The 22,913-nt window shown below is 43.6% G+C and overlaps 1 protein-coding gene across 4 annotated transcripts in view; it reads left to right on the forward strand.

Annotated features, from left to right (window-relative positions):
• Window positions 1–17,144, forward strand: part of OTULINL (OTU deubiquitinase with linear linkage specificity like) — a 26,250-nt gene extending 9,106 nt beyond the window's left edge. For all 4 annotated transcript variants that reach the window (XM_030041961.2, XM_030041963.2, XM_030041960.2 and 1 more), the window contains exons 2-8: window positions 7,444–7,603; window positions 7,712–7,743; window positions 7,851–7,942; window positions 10,115–10,264; window positions 11,022–11,150; window positions 13,451–13,723; window positions 14,910–17,144. In XM_030041961.2, coding sequence (XP_029897821.1) covers window positions 7,444–7,603; window positions 7,712–7,743; window positions 7,851–7,942; window positions 10,115–10,264; window positions 11,022–11,150; window positions 13,451–13,723; window positions 14,910–15,089 — 1,016 coding nt within the window. In that variant the 3' untranslated portion in view covers window positions 15,090–17,144. The remainder of the gene's footprint in view (window positions 1–7,443; window positions 7,604–7,711; window positions 7,744–7,850; window positions 7,943–10,114; window positions 10,265–11,021; window positions 11,151–13,450; window positions 13,724–14,909) is intronic.
• The last annotated feature ends 5,769 nt before the right edge of the window (window positions 17,145–22,913 follow it).

Raw genomic sequence — 22,913 nt, forward strand, 5'->3', positions numbered from 1 at the left:
CTCCCAAGCAAACAAGTAATACAGCTGGAATAACCTCTGCCCATACCTAGTGGGAAAGCACAGGCTTTGTGATCTGACGCATCACTAGGAGACGTGAATTATTTGTGATTCTTAATCATAAATTATATGTGATTATTAATCCATGTGAAAAATACACAACTCCATGCAGAGTCTGGGATGCTTTCAGAGAGGGCTGTGCTCTGAAGGCAGACATAAAATCCGTGTCGTGAGGGTACGGCAGGCAGACCCTGTATGGAGATGGGAATGACGAGCTACGTGGATGCAGCCTGGTCAAAGGGGGCTGGCTGTTAGAGCAGGGTCTTTACCTGACAGCAGAGGTACGCACCGCCTGTAAGAATTAACAGCTGTGACTGACACTGCTTAGACAGTAAACAAGCCTAGATGAGTTGGTTTTTTTGTTTGTCATGGGTTCCTTGATGCTGCTGTTTTCCTGGCTATCATAGAATCTTAGAATCATAGAATCGTTTAGGTTGGAAGAGACCTTTAAGATCAAGTCCAACCGTCAACTCAACACCACCATGCCCACTGAACCACATCCTGAAGTACCATGTCTACGTGGTTTTTGAACACCTCCAGGGATGGTGACACCACCACTTCCCTGGGCAGCCTGTTCCAATACCCGACAACCCTTTCAGTAAAGAAATTTTCCCAATAGCCAAGCTAAACCTCCTGTGGTGCAACTTGAGGCTATTTCCTCTCGTCCTATCACTAGTTACTCAGGAGAAGAGACTGACCCCACCCCGCTACAACCTCCTTTCAGGTAGTTGTAGAGACCGATGAGGTCTCCCCTCAGCCTCCTTTTCTCCAGATTAAACAACCCCAGTTCCCTCAGCCGCTCCTCATAAGACTTGTGCTCCAGGCCCCTCACCAGCTTCATAACCCTTCTCTGGACACGCTCCAGCACCTCAATGTCTGTCCCTTGGGATAACTGTTTATTGACAGGTAGGAACTTAAAATTCCTTGGGCTGTCCTGCGGTGCGTGCCTGCCGAGTTGACTGACACGTCTTGCTGCTTTCTCCTCCGGGCTGCAGCGCTTCAGCAGAGGACGCCTCGAGGTGTCAAACCGCTCTTTCGGAATGAGCCCGCTGGTGTCGGCGAGGGGCCGGGGAGTCCCCCGGGCCCATCCGAGGGGTGTTTTGTTCTAGGAGCGCTGCCGGTGGAGTCCGACAAGCAGCTTGTTCTCCTCCGTGCCGCTCGCATTGAGATCTTTCCCGCGCGGGTTTCCGTTGACGTTCCCTCTTCCTCGGTCGATGCAGGTGCCTTTCACCCCTCCGCCTGTGCCCTTGGGGGGCTCCTCCGCTTTGCCGCTTGCGTCCCAGCTCCAGTGCCGCCGCAGTGGCCGCCGCTGCGGGTCGTGCTGGAGTCGCAGAGCCCACCGCTCCATTTCTTTGGGGCGAAGGGCAGCAGGCTCGGGAAGGTCCTGCTCTTCTGGGGTGGCAGTGACCCTGGTGCCTGCGCTGCCGGGGGGGTCAGGCGTGTGTCCACGGGCAAGGGGCGGCCACCGCTGCGGCCTGCCAGACCTCTGCCTGGAGAGGGCTGGAGGGATGCTGCCTGTGGTACCAACCAGCCTCGTTAACACCTAATGACTGCCCGTCCTTGGAGGGCTGGGCTGTAGGTACAAGTCTTCCGCTGTCTAGCAAAGATGATTTAAGAAAAAGAGGAGGAAAAGAATTCTTACTGCTAAGTAAGACTTCAACTGTTTTTTCCCATAACCAAAGCTTCAGTTATCTAGAAACATCAACACAAAAACCCAAGGTATTTATACCACTTAGCCTGTGGGCTAAATTTGAGTGTAAGAAGATGTTCAGGAGGAAAATATTTCCTTTACTCTGTCAGTTTGGATTCAGCACAGAAAAAAAAAAAATTATAAAAGGCATTTTGAGAGTTGTGTTTGCAAATAGATAAACCAGAAACAAACTTGAGCGGCATTAGGGATGACTCAACATGCAACTCAGCAGCAGACGTAATAAGAATCCTTAGGGTGGGCTTCCTTCAAAGAATAGATTTAGTGCATTTACGTAAGCTCCATTTTAAGTGTAAAGGCATTAAATAGCAGTTCTGAATGTGAACAGGATTTTTTTTCCACATTAAAAAAAAAAAATCACCACAGTAGCAGAAATTTCAGAGGCTCCTTCTTTAAAAGGTTATTTTATTTTTTCTTTTTTTTACTCAGGAATAAGAGCTTTAAAGAGATACTTGGCTTTTATGCATGAAATGCTTTTCAGGTATCACTCTGGACTGTAAATTCTCTGAAGGCTTCCCTCATGTTTTTTTCTTACATAAATGGAAGAGTAGCTGAGACTTACTCATCTGAAGGTCCTGGATGAAGCACTGTGTGCCTTAAAAAGGAAGCTGAATTATACAGGAGATCAAGAACTGAACTTTCCTTTTGTTCATGTAGGCATTTGGAGAGAAGGAAATGATATGTGCAGGCTAGGGCATGCGTTAATATCTTGATTATATAGACAAAATCGGTTTTGTAAAGGTAACTCTAGTAGGGTGTATTTTGGATAATCACACAGTACGTAAGAACGCATTATGCTTGTTGCTACAGAGTAGGAATAAGTAAGTGTCACAACTGGATAGATACCTTAGCAGCAGCAGTTCAGGTCCTGTTGACAGTCAGGGAGTCCAAAGAAGGCTGCCAGCCTTTCTACTCTTATTTTTCCTGAAAGATCTTTGCAGAAGGAGGACAAGGGCCGAGAGAACACTTGGGACTCCTACACAGGACAGCTGTGTAAATAAAGCCTTTCTTGCAAGTGATGGGCCTCAGTGCCACCAAAACTATTCCGTTTTCTAGGTAATTGCATGATTCTAGTTACGATTTGGGGCTGGGATTCTGTTTTGTTATTTTTTGGAGTAGAAGTTAAGATCTGATCAGCAGGCACGGTTGAACTTTTGGTAAGTCACTGATGATTACCATCTTTGCCTGTAAATGATTCTCTTTCTCTTCTTATAGCAAGTAAAGATCCTCATCTCTAGTTGTTATGTTAGAACAGGTGAAGAAGGTTTGCTTAACAAGTTGACATTGTTGTGCTCTCTAAAGGAAGGGTTTTGTAATGAAATAGTTGTTGAATTAAGCAGTGCATCCCACATACCTTGGTATGTGTTTGATCTGTTTTCAGTAGTTTTTCTTTTTTTTGGTGTGGCACTGATAATAAACTGGGAGATCAAAGACTTTGTAATCACTTGGCACTACTTAGAGAGGCATGTTTCTCTTTTCTCAGCTGTTACAGGGTATAATCTATTGTGGGTATTGAATTTGTATTATTAATAGCTTTTTGTCTGTGTCTCCCGCTTGGTTCAGTCAGTTGAGGTGCACATATGTGCATCTGTGCATCACACTGATGCCTGCCCTATAAGTTTGTTGGTTTTCCCTTAAAAGAGGGACTTGGCTTATTTTATAACATACCTCGGTACTGATACTACATAGCCTGGAAAAAAAGTGGCATGTGACAGTGAAGAGAGCTCTGCAGGCACACACTGAATGCACCAGACTTGGATCTCCGCGGCAAGCCTTGCATCTCTCAGTTGAGGGGTCTCTCTTCCTAGCTCTGGATCCAAGAGCGGAGGGAGAAGGAGGGGTACGGGTGGGCAGCAGAAGGGTTGGAACAGAGAGATCCCAAATTCTGTCTCCCTCTTTGAAGGAGGGGATACCTGCTTTTTGGGAATTAGGAACATAGTGTTGTGTGACGGGAGTATGAAACTTGGCCAGTCTATGGTAACAACTACTATGTCCTGCTTTCGGTACCAAAAAGACTGTGAAGAGGAATGTCCTGAAAAGAAGTCACATGGTCAGCTTTTAATTTTGGAAGACACTCTGTTATTTTCCTGATGGCCTTGTTACAGGGAGGGAGGTAGAAAGTAAAAGGGTGAATGTGCCATCAGACATGCTGGAATATTGGATCGTGCTTCAGCACTGCGTACAGTGCTGCTGCCTGCTAGTTCCCAAGCTGATCTCTTACATTTTGCTTTTCATCAGTTAGGCGTTTTTAAGGTGGCAGCCTCCAAAAAAGTTGTGAGGTAGTCAAATGTGGAGCTAATCCTTTAGCAACTCTTCTTGAGTTACTTGTGAAAGAAGCAGATGTTGCAGATGTCTCTTACTCATCTTTTTTCTAGCCTTTTTTCTTGTTTTGTTTCATTTTTTTTCTTCTGCGTGTCTCTCCTGCTGACTTTATCGGTAGGTAAAAGCTTATGGTTTGCACTAGCAGGAAGTTGATGTGGCATGAAAAGAAAACACGGTGTACTACTTGCATTGTAAGATAAACACTGCTATCAGCTCCTACTTCAGTGCAGTTCAACCTCTGTTCATCCAGATTTCTGCTGGGAGCTGTGTTAGAAGTCCCAGGGCTCCATTCCCCTGCATGGGAGAAGAGTCAGGCCTCCCTGTCCTCGCGGTGATGGTCATGGTCAGCCTTCAAAAAGATGTGAGCCCCACAGCTGGTCGCAGCACTGACTGGTTGTCACTGTCTGCTGAGGAACAGGATAAATGGTGTCCGTATCCCAGGGAATGGATTGGGTTTAAAAAGCTGTGGGTTTATTTTACTCCCCCCTGCCAGTGTGTTATCGATTTAATTCCTCTTCGGTTTCTGAAGAATTTTGGAGGGGGCGGGGAGAGGGTGGAAAGATCTATTTTAAACTGTCCTCTTCTTTAATTCACATCTCGTTCGTGATGTACTTTTACCAGCAGCACTTTGCGATCCAGGTGCCACTTCTAAATGTCATTTTCTTGAGTAAAAAAAATGTAATTACATTTCGAAGTGTGACATAAGCACTGAAAGTAGTAACTGAATCACAAAGTGCTGTTTGAACAGCAGCTTTCCCATGACAGGAGGGAAAGTTCATCAACTCCAGGGTATGCTGTAATATGAGTGTAGCAAAAATACTGAAAATCACTTGTTTACAGGTTTTCCCATCTCCCATTAGGCTTTTTATTAGGGAAATACCTCCTTATAAATCCCCCATATTAAATAAAAATGGATGAACAATATTTGGCTATCTCATGTTCCCTGACATCGATTTCTGGTTTTGATTGAAATCAGTAAGCCGCTGCTTCCCAGCACTCCCTGAAGAACACTTGCTCATGCACCTGTTAACCATAGGCCTTGAACAGGGGTTTGTTGGACTCCAGTAGGTTTTTTTCAGGATTAATACCATCAAAATCTTTTTCAAAAGATTCTTGATTCAACTTAAGAGCTGATGCAGACCTCTTATCTTTTTGCCTGTAAAAGGGGTAAAGGAAGAAATTTTGCATTCACATGTATGTCTGGTACTCCATAAAGCAAAGTATGTCATTTTAACAGATGGACCAGCTCTCACTTTTTATAGTCCCAGTTTGTTCAAAATCAAAAGAGGGACCACACAGTCATTTTAAGTGATGAAGTGAAAGTCTGCTGCATCTCCCTTTTGATACTGTATGTTTAAATTGCCGTTAACAAATTTCATTTGAATCATCATTGGTTTTCGTACAACAGTGTGACAGTGCAAATCCAAAATACTCACTGATCCATGGGCTGAACAACATTTGTAAGCCTTCAGGTTCCATTCTAGTTAGCAGAAGGTTCAGTTATTTACAGTCTACTGGGTTTTTTTCAACGCTGACACCTTTATCCTAAAGAAGAGAGAGAAAAAATTGGGGTGACTTGATACTGCCAGGACTCTCATCTGTTACTAATTCTCAGTTGTTCTCCGGGTAGCTATTTGGGTGCTTGTTGAGAACGTGCCTGTTGGTGTTTATCAGCAGTAAGCGTGTGTGTGTGCTGTAAGTGGGGCTGTCTCGGTGTTTCCACGAGCTATGCCATTTTCAAACCTTACAGCTGATGTTTTGCTGTCTGTTACTTGGCTATCAGTAATAAACGTTTCCTGCAGCTCCAGATTTTTGGTCTTTTTGGTTGTGCGTGAATGCGTGCCTTGCTTTTTCCTACTCGGCGTGCGCAGGTGTAACCCCCGGTCGTGCCAGGTACGCACACGCACCTGCGAGCAGAAGCTGACAGAAAACCTGTCCGTCGTCTTGTATGTCCACAGCGTATGGGTTTTGTGTGAACAGGAACTAGCACCCCAAAAGCTTCTCTGATTGCCTTTTTAGAGTTTATTAACACCTTTTCCTTTGCAGCTCTCAACCTGCCTTTTGTTCGTGGGAGAGACGAGGTCTGGGTCTTGCCTCTGGACAACTTGCACGTGACATCCTGTAATAAAACTTCTTCAAACAACAGAATATTGGAAAAGGCCAAATATCAGCAGCGCTCTGTATATATGCAACAGTGCTTGTAAAAATGTATGCGTAGCTGTTTATCTCGTTGCCAGGGTTGGGATTCATACCTAACTTTTCGACTGGAGAGTTGTCCACAGTGCATGGGCTTAACTTCCTTGGAAAACTTAAGCCCCTCTCAAATTTCCTGTTAAAGCCAGGAGGGGCAAAAGTTTAGCTGACATAAAACTATGCTGAATGAGTAATTCCCTTTGTGGACTCTCTGGAGAAGGATCTTTTTGGCCTTCTCTGGGAGTGTGTTTATAAAAAGTTGAGTTCTCTTAAAGTTTTTTACTAAATCAATAAATAAGTTAATAATAGAGCAGCTGTTGATCATAAACTCTGGGAATTTCCTATACTCAAATTTAAGCCAGAGGATAAATTTCTCACTTAGGGAGCAGATACTGCCTTTGTCAGCTATTCTGTCTCCAGGCCCTCTCTCAATGCTAGGTTTTATCAAGAGACACCCAAAACCTTCCCTAACCCTGTCTGTAATACCAAGAGAGCGACAGAAACATGTCCTGGTTTGTGTCTGTGAAGAATAGTGAGAGCGCACCCCCTTTGTGATGATCTCCTGAGCTTTCTACCAAATCCCCGGGGAGGAGTTTTCTCCGGAGTTTTAAATTGACCGTAAACTTACCCAAATTGAGGCAGGAACATTCCTTTAATTCCCCGGGCAGTTGTATGATGCTTAGTCAGCTAATATTGCCTTATATGGCCCATTTGTAGACTACAACTCCCAGGAACCCCTTGATCCTTAAAACCTTGACTTAGTATCTAAGTAGTGATGGTGCGGGTCTTGGCCTCAGCACATCCTGAAACAAACAAACAAAAAAAATTACTTTTTTTGTTACTGAACAGCTGCTTTGCTATCAGTCTTCCTGTGACTCCATTGTAACTATATACCTACCCTTCGCTGTGTGGCGGAAAGCCTGGAAATGTGCACCACGTGCACCCAAAACACTAGAAACTTGAAAAACTTAAGTATATATAAAGTATGTATATATATGAAGTATATAAAAATATACTCACCTTCTACATTTCATGTTTTGTGTTTCCTTTGGAGTGGTATTTTACTTGGGTGATTTCTCTTTTTGTAAGAAAACTAATAGAAACAAGTATTGCAAAACAGTTGCAAGATTTTTTTCCTCTCTCTTTTTTTATCCCCATTTTAGGAAGGGATGAGGTGCAGTCCTGGACAACAGCCACCAAGCAATCCTTGTGTCTCCTGTGGCAAAAAGTGAAAGTGCAGCTAATGCTAAGCATGTCTTTCCTCATTGCTGTTTTTTGTTATTGCAGAAGGCTATACAGCTTTTTAGCACAGCTACTGAAACGGTAGGTTTTTATGATGTAGACTTTAATCTGCCACGCCGTTGCTTATTTCAGTAAATACTGACCTTTGACAACTCCTCTTTGACGCCTGTTTTATCATTTGAATTTCAGGTGGAGCAACTACCTTCAGAGAAAACTCATAAGTAATCTTTTTGTTGTCATTCTGTATTCCTTAATCCCCACCACCACCACTACCCTTCAGATGTAGAACAGCAGAAGGTAATGAATCTGTGAATTAATCTCACTTTAGGGAATCTCAGTGTGCTGACAGAAGTTGATCTACTTGGTTACAGTGCGAGAGAATGGAAAGGAGAAACAAAGCAGGCCAAACACATGAGGGAGGTAAGAGTTAAATTTTAGTCTCTGCCTGAGGACAGGGGAGAAGAAGTACCTGGGAAAGGAATAGCGTTCCTGGTGCCGCAGCTATGGGACCCTGCTGATGGCTAAAGGGAAACCAAAGGGACAGCATGAACATCGGTCTAAATAAAGACTGGCGTAGAGCAGGTCAAAATGTAGGTAAAGTTTTAGTCTTGCATCTTCTCCGAAATCCCCCCTGTAGAACCAGTGGCTCACGCAGTGGCTTTAGTGGGAAAAATCATCCCCAGTGCTACAGCCCAAATAACTTGGTCTTAGGTGCTGTCTCTTGGCCAGCCTTTGGTTTAAGGTAGAAACTCCAATTCCAGGGAGGAATGGAACACCACAGCCATTTCTCTTCCAAGCTCTGACGGTCCATGCGGCAGCAGGCAGTGCTTGGCAGCCGCCGAGGTCCCCTGTCCGGCCACATCCGCCGCAGCCGTGGGCAGGAGCTCCCATCGGACCTGTGCCCCGGGTGAGGTGATGCTCAGCGGGCGAGGAGCCGGCATGCTGGATGGTGGCCATCCCCTGCCTTCGCGCAGCGTCCGTCTGCTCCAGCTCTGCTGCGCCGGCATCTGCCCTGCACCAGGTGCTGCAAGCAGGACACATACTACTAATCTCACTGTTAATGTCCTCTTCGTTGTCCTCAACACTCCAGTCAGCCGCTGAGGGGTGGCTGGAGACAGCCCTGGGCTGCGTGGGGAGGTGGCAGCCTCCTCTGCTTGTGGACATCAGCTAATCCTCAGTGCTGCTCTTTTCCAGTTCTCCTCTTTTTTTTTTTTTTTTTCTTTTATGGTTTTTATTCCTTTCCATGTAAGGTTTTTTTGTGGGTTTGTTGGGGTTTTTTTCTTTTCTTTTTTTTCCCCTCTTGTAGCTTTGAGCTGTTAGCTGTGGCCATCTTAATAATTATACTTCTCCCTGGATTTTTATTTCTCTTACCTTACATCATTTTACCTGAAATAGTTTCTCGCAGCTTAGTAAATTTTCTTTGTAACTGTAAGTCAAGGTGACAGAGTTGTGCTGCACCAAACGGGGCTTTGGGTCATGGATAGCTGAACTCCTGAGCCAAAGACCTCCATGGTTCACTAGCTAGATGCACTGTTTTCTGTCAGCTCACCGACATGTTTTTCATTTCTGCACATTGTGTGTACATGCTTACACCTGATGGGCAGAAACGGCAGCTGCACTTCCCGCAAAAGACGTATGGTATTGCACATGCAGCAGGCTGTTGGCACCTGTATCTTGGTGGCCATTAATGGAGGCAGCGTGGCCAGGGGCATGGCGGGAGCAGCAGTGCCCTCCAAAGGGCCCCAACCAGCGCTTGAAGTTGGAGCAGCACTACGGTATCCTAACTGGTGACAGGGTCGGGCTTCCAGGAGGCTTACTGTCACAGCCAAGGCAAAGAATGCGAAGGGGAGAGTGTGCAGCTGAGAAGCGGTGTTGGGATGGGCTGAGGAAGCAACCGAGATGAAAGAGGACCAGGAATTGAGACCATCTCCCTGCCCGCTTCAGGAAGCAAACTGTAAGACTGATGCAGCAGCCTGTGGAACTGTAGACTCCTCTTTCTAATTCTCTGCCAGTGTTTATTGCTCTGAATTGTCTCAGCAAGGGCTCAGATGAGAGCCAGAGGTAATGCAGAGGAAATACAGGGAGTGTGTAGCTGGAAGAAGGGCCATCCACCTCGGCACAGAGCTGCCAGACCTGCTCAGCCTCAGGTCACCGTTGCACGATGGATTCAGGTTAGTTGTAAGGAGATGTTTTTGCCAAAAGGATTTTTCTCCAGATGCCTGTTCCTGCCCTTTTGCTGCTCCCTCCCATGTGTCAGCACAAGCTGTGAAGTGGCCGAGGTTAAAGAAGTCTTCGCTGACCTGCTCTGATTTGGTTGACCATGTGAATGTTTACGCTAGCAACAGTGCAGAGACTGGAGCAAGTCTCTGGGTTTGGAGAGAGTGCAGAATCACTCTTGAGGGGCAGTGCCAGTTTAAGGTGTTTACAAAAACCATGGTGTTGGAACATTTTTGTGTATATAAAACTTAAAAATAGACTCTCTCATTCCCCTAGCTCCCTCTTATGAGTAGTTTGGAATTGGACTGCAATCAACGTGGGTTTTGTCCAAGATTTAAAATTTTTATTGCTAAATTGTTTTTGGTCTTTTTCTAGGCGTATGAAGAATTGTTTTGGAGCTGTCATATCAAATACCTGCGACAAGTCAGGAGGGACAACTATTGTGTACTAAGAGCGGTGCTTTTTCAGATATTCAGCCAAGGCATTCCTTTTCCATCATGGATGAAGGAGAGAGATATATTGAAGGTAAAATTCATTTCCTAAATGAACATAATTCGGGTAACCTTGCACTGCCAGAGGAAGCTTTGTTCAATGTGAAAACTGACGTGTCTGCTACAGAAGTAGAGGAGAATCATTATCAGAATTTAAAGTTTTTCAAACTCTTTGAACTACACTTTATTGGGAAAAGTCTCCCTGTTCTAAACATACCAATGTGATCATGAGTCTAAATGATAAAAATAAAAAGTGGATGGATAAATGTTACTGCTGCCCTGCTAGATGTCACTCCCTTAACACAAAAGGATATTTCAATCCTCCTCATCCACGTCCGTGCAAAGTCCAGTGGCTCGCTTGGGAGCTGCTGAGCGTGTTGCTGGAGCAGCAGGAATCCTGCCCTGGGCTCCAGGAGCTCCAGCAGGAGACAGCGGCAAGGAGGTGGGGAGCTATGGCTGTAAGGTGTCTGTAATCCTAAATACCTCCCTGAATTTGGACATATCCAGCTTTTCCAGAGTGTGGGTTACATATTTTGCTGAGAGCATATTTTCTTCTTTTTTGGCTGGCCCTGTTTTAAAAGTTTCTTAAGGACTTGGCCATGGAATGGAGCCTCCTTCTTAATATTTGAGTTGTTCTGAGGCCCTTTTTTTTTTGTTCTTTGAACTGTACAACCGGAGGATAGAACCACATCATAAATTAAAATGTGTGTAGACAAGTTTATATAACTTTATATTATACTTCTTGTTATGGGTATGATTAGCTTTTTTTTTTTTTTTTCCCCTCCTCCCAGCTCCCTGAAAAGCTTTTGTATTCTCAAGGTTGCAACTGGATTCAGCAATACAGTTTTGGGCCAGAAAGATACACAGGTCCCAATGCCTTTGGTAAATTGCGCAAATGTATGGAAACATTAAAGACAAACGTGAGTATTTAGGAAATGGTTGGGAGGAATAAAAGCACTGAGAAATTGAGACAGAGCTAGGAAACTGCTCCTGGTTCCATATTTCTATGGCAGTCAGCCTCCCTCCCAGGTTCAGAGAGCTGAGCTGCTGGGAAGGCCATCACCTCTCCTGCAAGGAAATCCAGCTTTTGGGGATCCACTAGGCTAAGTACTGGGGGTCCCCCTGCAAGTTAGGGAGGCCACCCTCCCCACAGCTGTTACTGTGTGGCTAGTTGCCCTTGCCATCAAGTGCCTCCTGCAGTATCTCATAATTTCAATGAAAAATAACAACATGCTGTATGAGATCCTCCTGGATTCCCTCCCCAAATGGGAGGGAACGAACGAACAGTGTATTTTCTTCTCAAACCATTGTTTTTCCTTTGCTCTCACCTCCATGAAATGTTTTAATTATCCAGTTTTACTATAATTTCTCTCTATAAGCTGAAGCACTTGATTACAAGGACCTGTCAGCCTCACTGCCCCCTCTGCTCAGCGTAGCCAGATTGCCTGCATTCTCAACCAGGAGTATAACTCTTATTTACATATTTAAAACTTGAGGAGTTTTAGTAGCCCCAAAGCCTTCTGAAACAGAGATAAAAAAATGGGCCTAAGACCTTGCACCTTCCTTGGGCTCCTCTGGGGTTTCTGCAGTTGTGTGAGCTCTGGGTTGTACCCGTTTGCTTTGCCCCAGGCTGTCCCAAGCTCACCAGCACCCTCTCCTCCCCATCTTCCTCCTGCCTTTGTATGCTTTCCTGGGTCACAGCCGTCAAGTGGATACTGGTATTTGGTGGACTCCAGGGTTTGGGCCAATTAGGTTGAAATGCTTCTCTGAAGGCATCTGTTATCCAGGATATCAGACCTTAAACTGTCATTTTTAATTCTACAATACACCGTGGTTCTGGGTTGTCTTACCACAGCTACAGCAGCTTATTTTACTGGTACACATTTAAGCTTGTTCCTTTTATGTGGCCCTGCCTATATGAGCCACAACTCTGTAGTTTTAAATGCTATTATCAGTGATAGTAGTTGTTACTTAAAGAAAATCAACAAACCACAGATAGACTTATTTAGCTCTAGAAACAAAGCATTAGTAATAAAAAGAGGGAATAAAATAGAGATCCGGTCCTTGTCCCTTGCCTGCGGCCTTGCTGTGCCACAGCGACAACTGCCTGCCTTCCTGAGACCTGCCTGCTGGTTCTTGTGTGCTGTTACCATGTTGTTCTGGTCGCTCTTCGCACTTGCCAATGTTAGGTTATTCAGCTCTTATTTTTAACCTGTTGTGGTTCTTTTAAATTGACATTAGTCCCTGAGCACAAAGCCTTTAAACTGAATGTTTGTACAGAAAAAAGTTTCAAGTCAGCATGGTGAGCAAATCCATACAATTAACAAATTGTTGCAGAGCAGCTGTATGATGCATTATGCTGTTATTGGGCATGAGGTCTAGCTCCCAACTTAATTTTATTTTTATAGAGATGCTCTTTGGCCAGTGAGATGGATTTTTGCCTGTTTTCACTAACAGAGTTCTCTGCTGCCTTTCCCAGCTCCATCGTCAGAGTGAGAAATTCCTACCCTATTCATGTCCCATGCATGTCTTTGTCTTGTCCCTTCTCGTGCAGCCAACTTACTTTGACCTCATCAAGCAGAACACACTAAAGACATACAAATGTGTACAGTTCATAATACCATTCTGGCTTGTCCAGTTTGGATAGGTTCCTTTTAATTGGCATGCTTCTGAATTGGGCTCAGCATCTAAAGAATTCAAGCTAGGACAACTTTAATGTAAAGGGTACTATAGAGCAAAATCACTGAATTTTGGAAGCTGTAAGTTAAAAACGGGTCAGGAGTCATCACTTAATCTAACCTTTGCTTATGGTTTAGTGTGTATGTCTGATGCCCCCACCCAGATTTCCTGTAACTTCCTGAGGTCCTTTTGGTGGTTACGCTCCTTTCAGACTCTTTACTGACAGCGATACCTGGATTGTCTGCAGTGGCGGTGGGTGGCTTTTGTACAGGGGAATTACATTTGCTTTCTCATAGACTATCAGTAGCATCCAGATGCTTGGAGCTGTATGTAGCAAATAGGTTCAGCTGGATAAATGAGAACTGAAATGTGTAAGGCTTCAGATTTCACTGCGGATCCAAAAGAGCCACCTGCTTATTTGCACCACCATTTGGCCACAGTAATGGTATAGTACAGACTGGCAATTGTTCCTGTTTTGGAATCTTTTGTATTAAATAGAATTCTTAACAATTTGATTAATATCCTTCTGTGTGCTTTCCAGTGGACTGAAATAAGTGCTACTAAAGATCATGAAGAAAGAGGAAACATGTGTAATGCACTCTTTTCTGATGAGAGCAAGGAGCACAAACTATATGAGGCTATAAAATTCATCATGCTCTACGAAGTTGTCGAAGCCTATGAGCAGATAAAGAACAGGGAGGAACCCATACACAACCTTTTTAGCCTTCTCCTTGCTCGTGATTCTTCGTCTGACCCTTTGAGTTTCATGATGAATCATCTGAACTCCATAGGTGACTCTATTTGCCTAGACCAGGTAATGATATAAATGAAAAATCACAAAACTTATTCCATCTCTGATGTGATGAGGTGAATGTATCATACATCATCCATGATAGCTGGCCCATGTTTTTTCTTTGGGATGTGGGGAAGTGGACTGAGGATAGTAATTTATCTTCCAGGAAAAAAAACTGTAGTAGAGTAAAATGAGGCGGACAGTTTTCTTGCTGGGCCAGAAATAAATGCTGCAAGCTATCAGTAAGACATAGTTTAGAACAATGATACCTTTGAAATGTAAAATAATATTAGATTATGCAGATTTGACCTGTTGGTTTGCTTTTCCTCTCTGTTCCACCATGCCAAACCCCCCATTATCACTATTTTTTTCCCCTCTCTTTGGTTCCCATTAGATCTAATGCCTGTCAAGAGTAGGTAATGAGAAGTCTTATTAACTGTTTGCCTTTATATGTTCAGATTTTTTTTTTTTTCAGTTTTATATTTAGTGGGGAGTTAAGTACGGACATCTAAGCTCCACACTGCCACTCTGCAAACAGTTTCACTTTCCAATGGGTGACATTTTTTTTTATAATCAATTTCAGTTATCAAGTCAACTGTTATATGTTGCAATCACCTTAGGAGCAGTTTGATTATAACTAGACAAATTCTGCTCTGTCTGGCTAAGCCCAAGGATATGAGTTTTTTCCAAAGTGTTTTTCCAGATTAAGCAGTCCTTTGCAAGAAGTGTCAATGAAGATGCCAGTTCTCAAGTTTCATATACATGAAGTACAAGGAAATTTTTTACTTTTACTATTACATTTCCCTCATGTAGCAAGTGATCACAAGGTGGCAGGCTTCCCATTTTTCAAGGTGTATCAATCTTTTAAAAATAGCTAGTCCCTTCTTGCTCCCCACTGAAGCTTTGTGAGCTGGCTTTGGGAGCAGGTTCTGCATTGTGACGGGTTGAAGAGGGATGTTTCCACAGTGCCAGGCATTAACCAGAATATCCTCTACATGCAAAAGAGCAGTGGAAGGAGTGTTGGAACATTGAGAATACCCTCAAACTTTTAATTTTCTTACTCCAGTTACAAAATGGCCCCTTTTATTCCTTGTCTCCTGTTTTGAAGCTAGATGACTTGCCTTGGATGGCTAGATGACTTGGATTACCTTCAGTTTAGTTTTCCAAGTCTAGAAATAAATGTCTCACAGACTTCTTTCATCTTTAGGTTGAACTGTTTCTTCTTGGATACTTACTTGAAGTAAAGATAAGAGTTTACAGACTGCATAGGTTTAATACTGAGGAATTTCAAGTAAACTATCCAGATGAATACCGAAGGGAATGGAATGAGATTTCTCTCCTGACCGAGGATGACCGCTACTATCACATCCCCCTTTTCAGAACGTGAAGGACCAGTGACTTTTTTGCCTTTGTATAATATAGTGAGTGACCAGTTCCAGTGAATTAGGTTTCCAATCGGCAGCAGTAAGATTTTGAGAATGCTCGTTAATGATTACAAAATGATTTATGGATTTATTGTGTAAACATTTTGCTTTCCCACTGCAGCTCAGTTCACCATCAGTCAGCCATAAAAACCATAAAATATGTTGCTATACTGTTTGGGGGGAAAAAATGTCATATTTGAGGGTTGTCAGACAAAAAAGATTGGACTGTATGACAAAGAAGGCAAAGGTAATGCTGAGTTTTCCATTGCTAGCGTAAGGGTTTACTATGACAGCTCTGGATGCGTTAAACTCAAGTTCCAAAAGCAATTACTGCCTTTCCCTCGTCTGTCTCTAGCTAGGGAGGATGAATCACAGAGGAAGCAACTCCCGGGGTCCCGCACTTTATACTCCAGGCCATTAAGCTTGCATTGACTTGGGGCTACCTGGGATGGGAGGATGTAAACTGGGGCCTCTGCGTAGCTGCTTCACATCCCGTTTGGCTTCTCCCGTTCCTGGACCGCCTCCTTCCAGGGACGGGCAGAGCAAGCAGCTGCAGGCTGCACTTGCTTCAGACACGTGAAATTAAGCTGTCTGCACTCGGTGCTGATACCTGAAGGTGAAGAAGCGTTACACGGGGGGTGAAAAAAACCCCAACACATGCAAGAATACTGTGCCAGATGAACGGAAGATCTATTTTATAACTGAGGAAAGTACATAGGCTTTCTCAAAGCTAAGAAGGGCAGTATTAATTAATAAGTAACATGCAATAGAGTTAGACCCGGTAGCTGCCTGTGGTTTTTGTCAACTTGCAAATCCTTTAAGGGCTGATTTCAACATTACCTGCCGAGATTTCCTTTGCACTTCATCTGAGAAAGCTGTGCACAGAATACATTCACAAACACTGCATTTTCAGAAAATATTAGTTTTCTATGCATTGTGTAAGTTCAGCAGTGTGTATACATGTTTTATCCTCTTGAGTATATATTAATCTCCTTGCATAAGATGGCTATCTTCAGTTTAGACTTCAATGTTTGAAGAAGTCTGTCTGGGACAAGTAAATGAGATTTACCTTATTACATAGAACATTTTGCCCAGTTCTATTTTCTAAAAGAATCAATTGTGTTTTGATAATTTCAAAAATAAGGGACCTTAATTTGAAGAAATATTAAAACGATATAGCGGATCTAGCAAAATACTTGTGAAAAGCTTACAATGCCATAGGCGTACGGTTGTATTGAAGAAAGTGGGGTTTATTAAGAAACAAAGTCTCTCCTTTCCTTATCCTAGAGATATGGGGACGGGCAGGTTTGCTTTTTAATTCCTGCAGGAAGAAATACAAGCCAGTAACAAAAACGTCAACAGGGCCTGCAGGAGCTAAAGCAGTTGCAGGAGGGAACTAAACAGTAATGCTTGGAGTGCACGGAGAGCGCTCTGTTCCTTTGTGTAAAGGAAAGCAATTTTATCCCTTACAGTCCTTTTATTTGTATGTATATGTATATATATTTATAAACACAAGTACCTGAATTCTGTATTGTAACAGTTTTGTTTCCTGAAAGTTTTTCTGAGTTCAGTTTTGTTCAATAATCTGTAGCTTTTAATTAAGAAGGCTTGATACCTATAATAATTTCATCTCATCAAAACCTGCATATCAAATACTTTATTTATTAAAGAAGCTTTTTTTCACTGAATGAAATAATTTGCCTGCTTTAGATTTGGTTCTGCTCTGCGTGGGGAAGTGTTATAATGCCGGAGAGTAGGGTATCGCTGTCTATTTTGCGTCAGCAGTAACATTTACAGTTGTCAATAAACTTGTCTATATTTTATTCTTGGTTTGGTACAAGCAGACATACCAAAAAAAAGGATGTATTTTTATAGTGGGCTTTTTAACAGTTTGCCTATTATTTATGAATTGGAATACAAAAGCATTACAGCTGACAGTGTTACATTTTCAAAATGTACGGTTTTGTAACCTTGAGCATATTAATAGCAGGGATTAATAAAGATCTAACACAGAGAGCGGAATTTATCTCGCCAATTTGGATGTTTGCATCTGAACTAGGTCACCTTGGGCTCTCTGCCTTGTCAGTGGAAGGCAATGGCATGCAGTCCGTCAGAGCAGTGGGTCTCTACAAGGGTCTGGCTCTCCTCCCCAACTGCAGTGGGAGCTGGCAGCGATCAGCATAAATCTCTCTGCTCTAGATGTTTGAAGTTAGGCGAGATTGATTTTTGTCCCAAGAATCCAGAAAGGACATGTTGAAACAGATCTGCTGGCTTATCGGATGTCAGAGTGCTAGCCGAATCAGGACAGGAACAGAAAAGGGATGGGAAGAAGGAGGACCTTCAGGTGAGGATAATCGCAAGTCTTGGTGGAGATAAATGCAGAGTGAGCTCTATGCAGGATCTTAAGAAACACTGAAACAGGTCTGGGGCAGCACTGAGTTTTAATCAGGTTCTCTGATAATATTTTCATATGTATAAAGCAAAAAATACATGGTTTTTTACATATAAAGAAATATTTGTATATATATAGAGATGTGTGTATATATATAAAAGAAAAATACATCAAAAAGATCATCCTGTATAAAGTGCATCTGGAATTAACTGGTACTCTGGAAGGGACAGGTGCTGCAGCATCTTTTCCGGTCGGTGGCACAGACAAGCTTGCTGTACAAATCCAGAAGCACGCAGTCATTACCAGTTTTTTTTTTAAATGCAGTGTTTAGTAGGCAGCTAAAGTTTCAAGTCAGGATGTGTTTATTATTTATCGCTGCTAGTTATGCAAGAAAAAGAAACATACTGAAACCTCAGCAGTGGGTTCGGATTTTTCCCCCAAGCTTGAAAAATGTGTGTGAAGAATGTAACAGAGCAGCTGAAGAAATTTGTATCTTTTATTATAATGGAGAAAAACAACATTGTTTTTCAATGTCATCTTTTTTAAAAATTGAATCTCAAAAGATGTAAGAATCACAATCCATATTTCATATTAAACCCAAAGAAAAATACTGGCAATCTCAATTCTTCAGCTCTAATACTGAAATTGCTTCTTGTCTAGATTGTGGCTACTAAGTTGAAGCGAATTAAAAATGGCCCAGTGTGGTTGGTTGTTGCCGGTAAGTCTACCTGCTTAGTCTCAGGGTATTGAGTGTAATGTCTAGGAAATAGTTTTCAAATGCAGTTTGTAAATTGCCTAAAGCACAGATTTAAGGAATATGTATGATTTCAAATTAGTTCAGTTGCCCAGAAAAATAAAGATATGTCCATTCCCTTCAAAGCACAGAAAATACCTACATAGGTTTTTTTGCCAGTAGTTGGATTTCCCTGTCCCTCTGTACTTCAGCAGTATTACAGCACTCCCACCCGAGACCCTGTTATGTTAGTGCCATTACAGCACTCATGTTTTTATGAGTCTTCGTTTTTCTGAAAAGCTCCTGATTCTGAAGAAAAGGTAAAGCTGGGATTTTGGTGCCACAGAAACCCTGGTCTTTCCCCTGTCGGCTTGTGAGGGTTTCGGGGTGCCCAAAGGCCCCCCTGGCAGGAGAGAAACTTTCATTTTGGGCCTGGTTTCATGAGAGGGCAGGATTCGGGTCTTTGAGGATCCCTTGAAACCATTTGGGAGAGGAGCTCGGCGTGGCAGCTGGGCTGGAGGGGGGCTGCTGCCTCGCGAAGCGGCATTCGTTCCTGCTGACGGCATCCTTCACGGTGTTAGTGCAACCCTGATCTCGGCCAGGGATGGAGCGGGCAGCCTTGCAGAGGCTTTTTTAGAGACTTGTCAGAAAACTTCCAAGGAAACCCACGCGCCCCGGAGGCAGGAGGTGATGTACCTAGCGGGGACAGGAGATAAATGCAGAAAACCTGTCTCCCAGGGGCTTGGCTGACGTGCACCTCTCTTCATGAACCACAGAGCTTCGTGTCAGCCAGGGCTAGTGGGAGAGGAGGACGGCTGGGGCATTGCTGGGACCTGCGGCACGGGGTTGTGCACGCTGGCCAGTGCTGGTGGGAGGGAAAAATGGGAAACGTGAAAGAAACGGGTTGGGTCCTGGATGCTTTCATCTTCCAGCATATCCCAGTTTTGCGTAATTCGAAGGTTAATGCCTTGGGAGGGCATTTAACCAAAACATCTTCCTCTTCAGTGAAGCGTTTGGTCATAGATCAAGTCTCTATTGAAATGTGGAGGCAACTAATTTGAATGCACTTGTGCAAAGTTTGTGCGCAGCAACTGCTGAAGTCTGTAGCACATACAGCAGCTAATAACTCCCTGTGTCCTTTAAGCCAGGTTCTCACGTTCAGCTGAGTGTTTCCCCCACGGCAGTAATTTTCAGGATTGTGATACACTGCATCTTACAAATGTTGATCAGCCTTTGAGTTTCAGATGACAAATTTAGCATTCAGCTATGAAGGGTTTTGTGTTCTTTTCACCTATCCAGCAGATGGCTTCCCAGCATTGGAAAACGTAGTTCCATAAGCTCAGTTCTCCTGGCAATTCTTTGATTGTCACATTTGCCCAGATGATAGTGGTGGGTTGGCCCTGGCCAACAGCCAAGCACCCACACAGCTGCTGGCTCGCTCCCCCCAGTCCAGCGGGATGGGGGGAGAAAACGGGAGGAACAGGAGCAAGAAAGCTTTTAGGCCAAGATGAAGGCAGGGAAGTCACTTACCATGCACCGTCATGGGCAAAGCAGCCTCACCCTGGGGAATTTAACTTAGTTTGTTGCCAATTAGCATAAATATTTAATTACTGATTTGGGTATTGGGAAACAAAAAAAGACAAACATTAAAACACTTAGGGGAAAAACCACCCCTCTTCCTTTCCGAGGCTCAGGTTCACTCCAGACCCCTCTCCTCCCCCTTGTTACCACCCCAGGTCGCAGTCAGCCCCTTCAGTGAGGCATCGAGCAGCGCAGGCGGGTTGCGGTCAGGATGTCGTGATTTCTCGCTGCCCCTCCTCGTTTCTCACTCCTTTCCTATGCTTCAGTGTGAGTCCTTCACCGGCTGCGGTCTCCCCTTTCAAGGGTGTACCTGCTCCAATGTTGGCGTGGGATAAGTAAGTCCTAAATCTCTTGGTAAGTTACGTGTTAATGACCAATTTTATAAAAGTCTACTCAACTTAATAGACCTTCTATCCATGCTACTGGAAGGAAAGGAAAAAGTAAGTCTATGTTTTCGTTGTCTTCCTTCTTTGCTTCTCTAATGTCCTATCACATGCAGCTATATTTCTACAGGACATGGCTTAGAGTAGAGCAAAAGGGTCTGCAGGACGGGGCTCAGAAGGTAAGGGTTTAAAATCAGTCCTGCATGTGAAAAACGGTAGTAGCAAGGTCTGTCTTGCTTTCCTTAATAGCATCTTTAGGACTATGGTAGCGCAGACGAGGAAGGAATAGTGATTTCTTGAGTTCTTGCAGACTGTAACAGGAGATAATGAGTGTTAGAAAAGAGATGTAGTGATTCTGGACCTAACACAGGAGATACGTGGGAGCTCAAGTGATGACCTGATGGTGAAGAAAAGCCGGGTTGGTAGCAGTGTGAGGAAGAAGGTATGGAAGAGACATGGCTAGGAGAAGTGAGCAAGTTCACGGAGGAAAACTTAGCAAGTCCATGGATACTTACTGTGTGTGAACTGCCAGTCTATGACTGCAGATGGGAAAATTTTCCACTGTAATATGCACAGAAGGTGTACTTGGCAGTTTTTCTTGTCCTGCTGCCTAAAACATGACACATGAATAGATCATGCCTACTGTAATTTAAGCTTCTCTCAGCCACCCTTTCGAAGTAGAGGACTTCACTGCTGTGAGCGTTCTCCAGAAGTGTAGAGGTGTTTGTTGCCATTCCTGTATTGATGACTTCACTCAGGTCTTTCTCTTGTTTGTGGGTTGTGTCCTCACATTTGGCTGGCATTCACAGTGCTTCTGTTGCTGCAGCAGCAAGGTTGATAGAGCCAAGAAACACTTTAGCCACCTTCTCTTAAAGTTTTGAACGAGACAGGAGTGAAACCACATGCTCTGGTTTAACAGGCTGTGAAAAACTCATCTAGTCAGGGAGTATGGCTGATCAAATTGGACCCCATGTCTGTCTGCAGGGTCACCAAGGGTATATAGGGGGAAATGTTGCTGAACGACCTCATTAGTCCCCTCAGGTTAGCTTTGAGGATGGGAGCTTATGAGTCCTCAGTGATGGACAACTAGACCACAATGTTACCTAAGTAAGGAGAAAAGTGGGAGTCAAACTTCAGACCCTGAGCATAACCAACAAGGTGAAATTCTTCACATCTTCGAGGTGCCATTGCATGTGGTGTGAGCATAACTCCAGACAGCTGCAGATACAGATATGGGGAATTGAGACATAGGGGTTGCACCAAAGTCGCCCGGACACAAGCAAAACTGTGCAGTGACCACCACGGGATGCTCTACCTGGTTTAGTAGCACAAGGCATCCGTGGGTGTTGGACAAAAGATGTGAGCAGTTCGTGTTGGCTGGTTTTTTAAAAGAACCCATACAAACTGAACAAGGTTTTGGTTCTGTTCTGGGCAGCTCCAGAAGTGATTCTACATAGAAGTGCTCTTTGACTTACTCAAAGGCGGGGGAAAAAAAAAAAAGGGTGTGACAGTTCAAACAGTGGAAATATTATTACAGAGGTATTTTAAAAAGGGATCAAAGACATTTTTTTCAGACTGTAAAAGCAGCTTAATTAAAGGACTTCACAGCAGCATTAGTCAGGAAAGCTGGTTGTGACGTTTGGTCCAGCAAGCCTAATTCATCTAGGGATACAGAATACTGCACAGAATAAAAATGATACATTCAGGAATCAAGTTAGAGCTGTTTGAGTTATGGCTGCTGGTAGCCCAGTACTTTGGAAATGCAAGAAGGAGAGGTGAAGAAAGTAAGGAACGTGATTTTCATAAATAGAGAACACCACCTGTGTGGAAAGCCACCAGCCTGTTTATGGTGGATATTTTATTGCCCTTTTCAAAAAAAGACATAAACATGAATAAAATTCCAGTACAATTATGTGCATAAAATACTGGGGTTTGATGAAAAGTATTCTCAGTTCCTTTCTCTCTCACCTATGTAATATCAAGTAGATCAAGAAAGCTCACATGGTGGACAAAATTTGCTGTTTTTTTCTTTGCTTAGAGGAGGATAGCTGAAGTCCTGTGGGAGATGGTATCACTAAAATCTCTTCATATCGTAATCCTGAAATTCCTACTAACTCCATACACATAGCAGCTCTGCTCTGGAAATTTGCTGGGAAGAGGGAGGGATGTAAAGGAAAAAACAAAGTCTCTTCTATTTCACCTCTCTTTGGAAACACAGTGACTAGGAGAATAAAGATGCACAGCAAGGCTGGGGACCATAGGGTGGAACTAGGCTTGGCTCATGCAGAGCAAGGCATAAGGTAAGCAGCACAAATACCGTCCTATAGTGGTAATGTGGCTGCCCAATACTGTTCATACATACGAAAATACTTGATATTTGACCCTGCACGCCCAGCCTTCTATATGGCTTTCCTCACTCGAGAGTGCTAGGGCATGAAAGATCACTACTTTTTCTCATCTGACCGCTGATCATCCTTTTCTGTCCTCTTAACTTGTCGTCCCAATGCCCTCTGCTGCCTGACATCATTTCTCATAGTGAGCTATAAGCTCAGGAAGCAGTGTGATCAAATTCCTTGTACAAGAGCACTTACAGATTATTTATGGGCATCTTGATGTCTTTAAAAATCACTCCCTAGGTTCTTTACCTTCTACCTTCATTGTCACCTCCCAGGTCCCTTCCAAAACGTCAGCATGTAGG

Source organism: Aquila chrysaetos, chromosome 18 (genome assembly GCF_900496995.4).
Source record: "Aquila chrysaetos chrysaetos chromosome 18, bAquChr1.4, whole genome shotgun sequence".
Lineage (NCBI taxonomy): Eukaryota > Metazoa > Chordata > Aves > Accipitriformes > Accipitridae > Aquila > Aquila chrysaetos.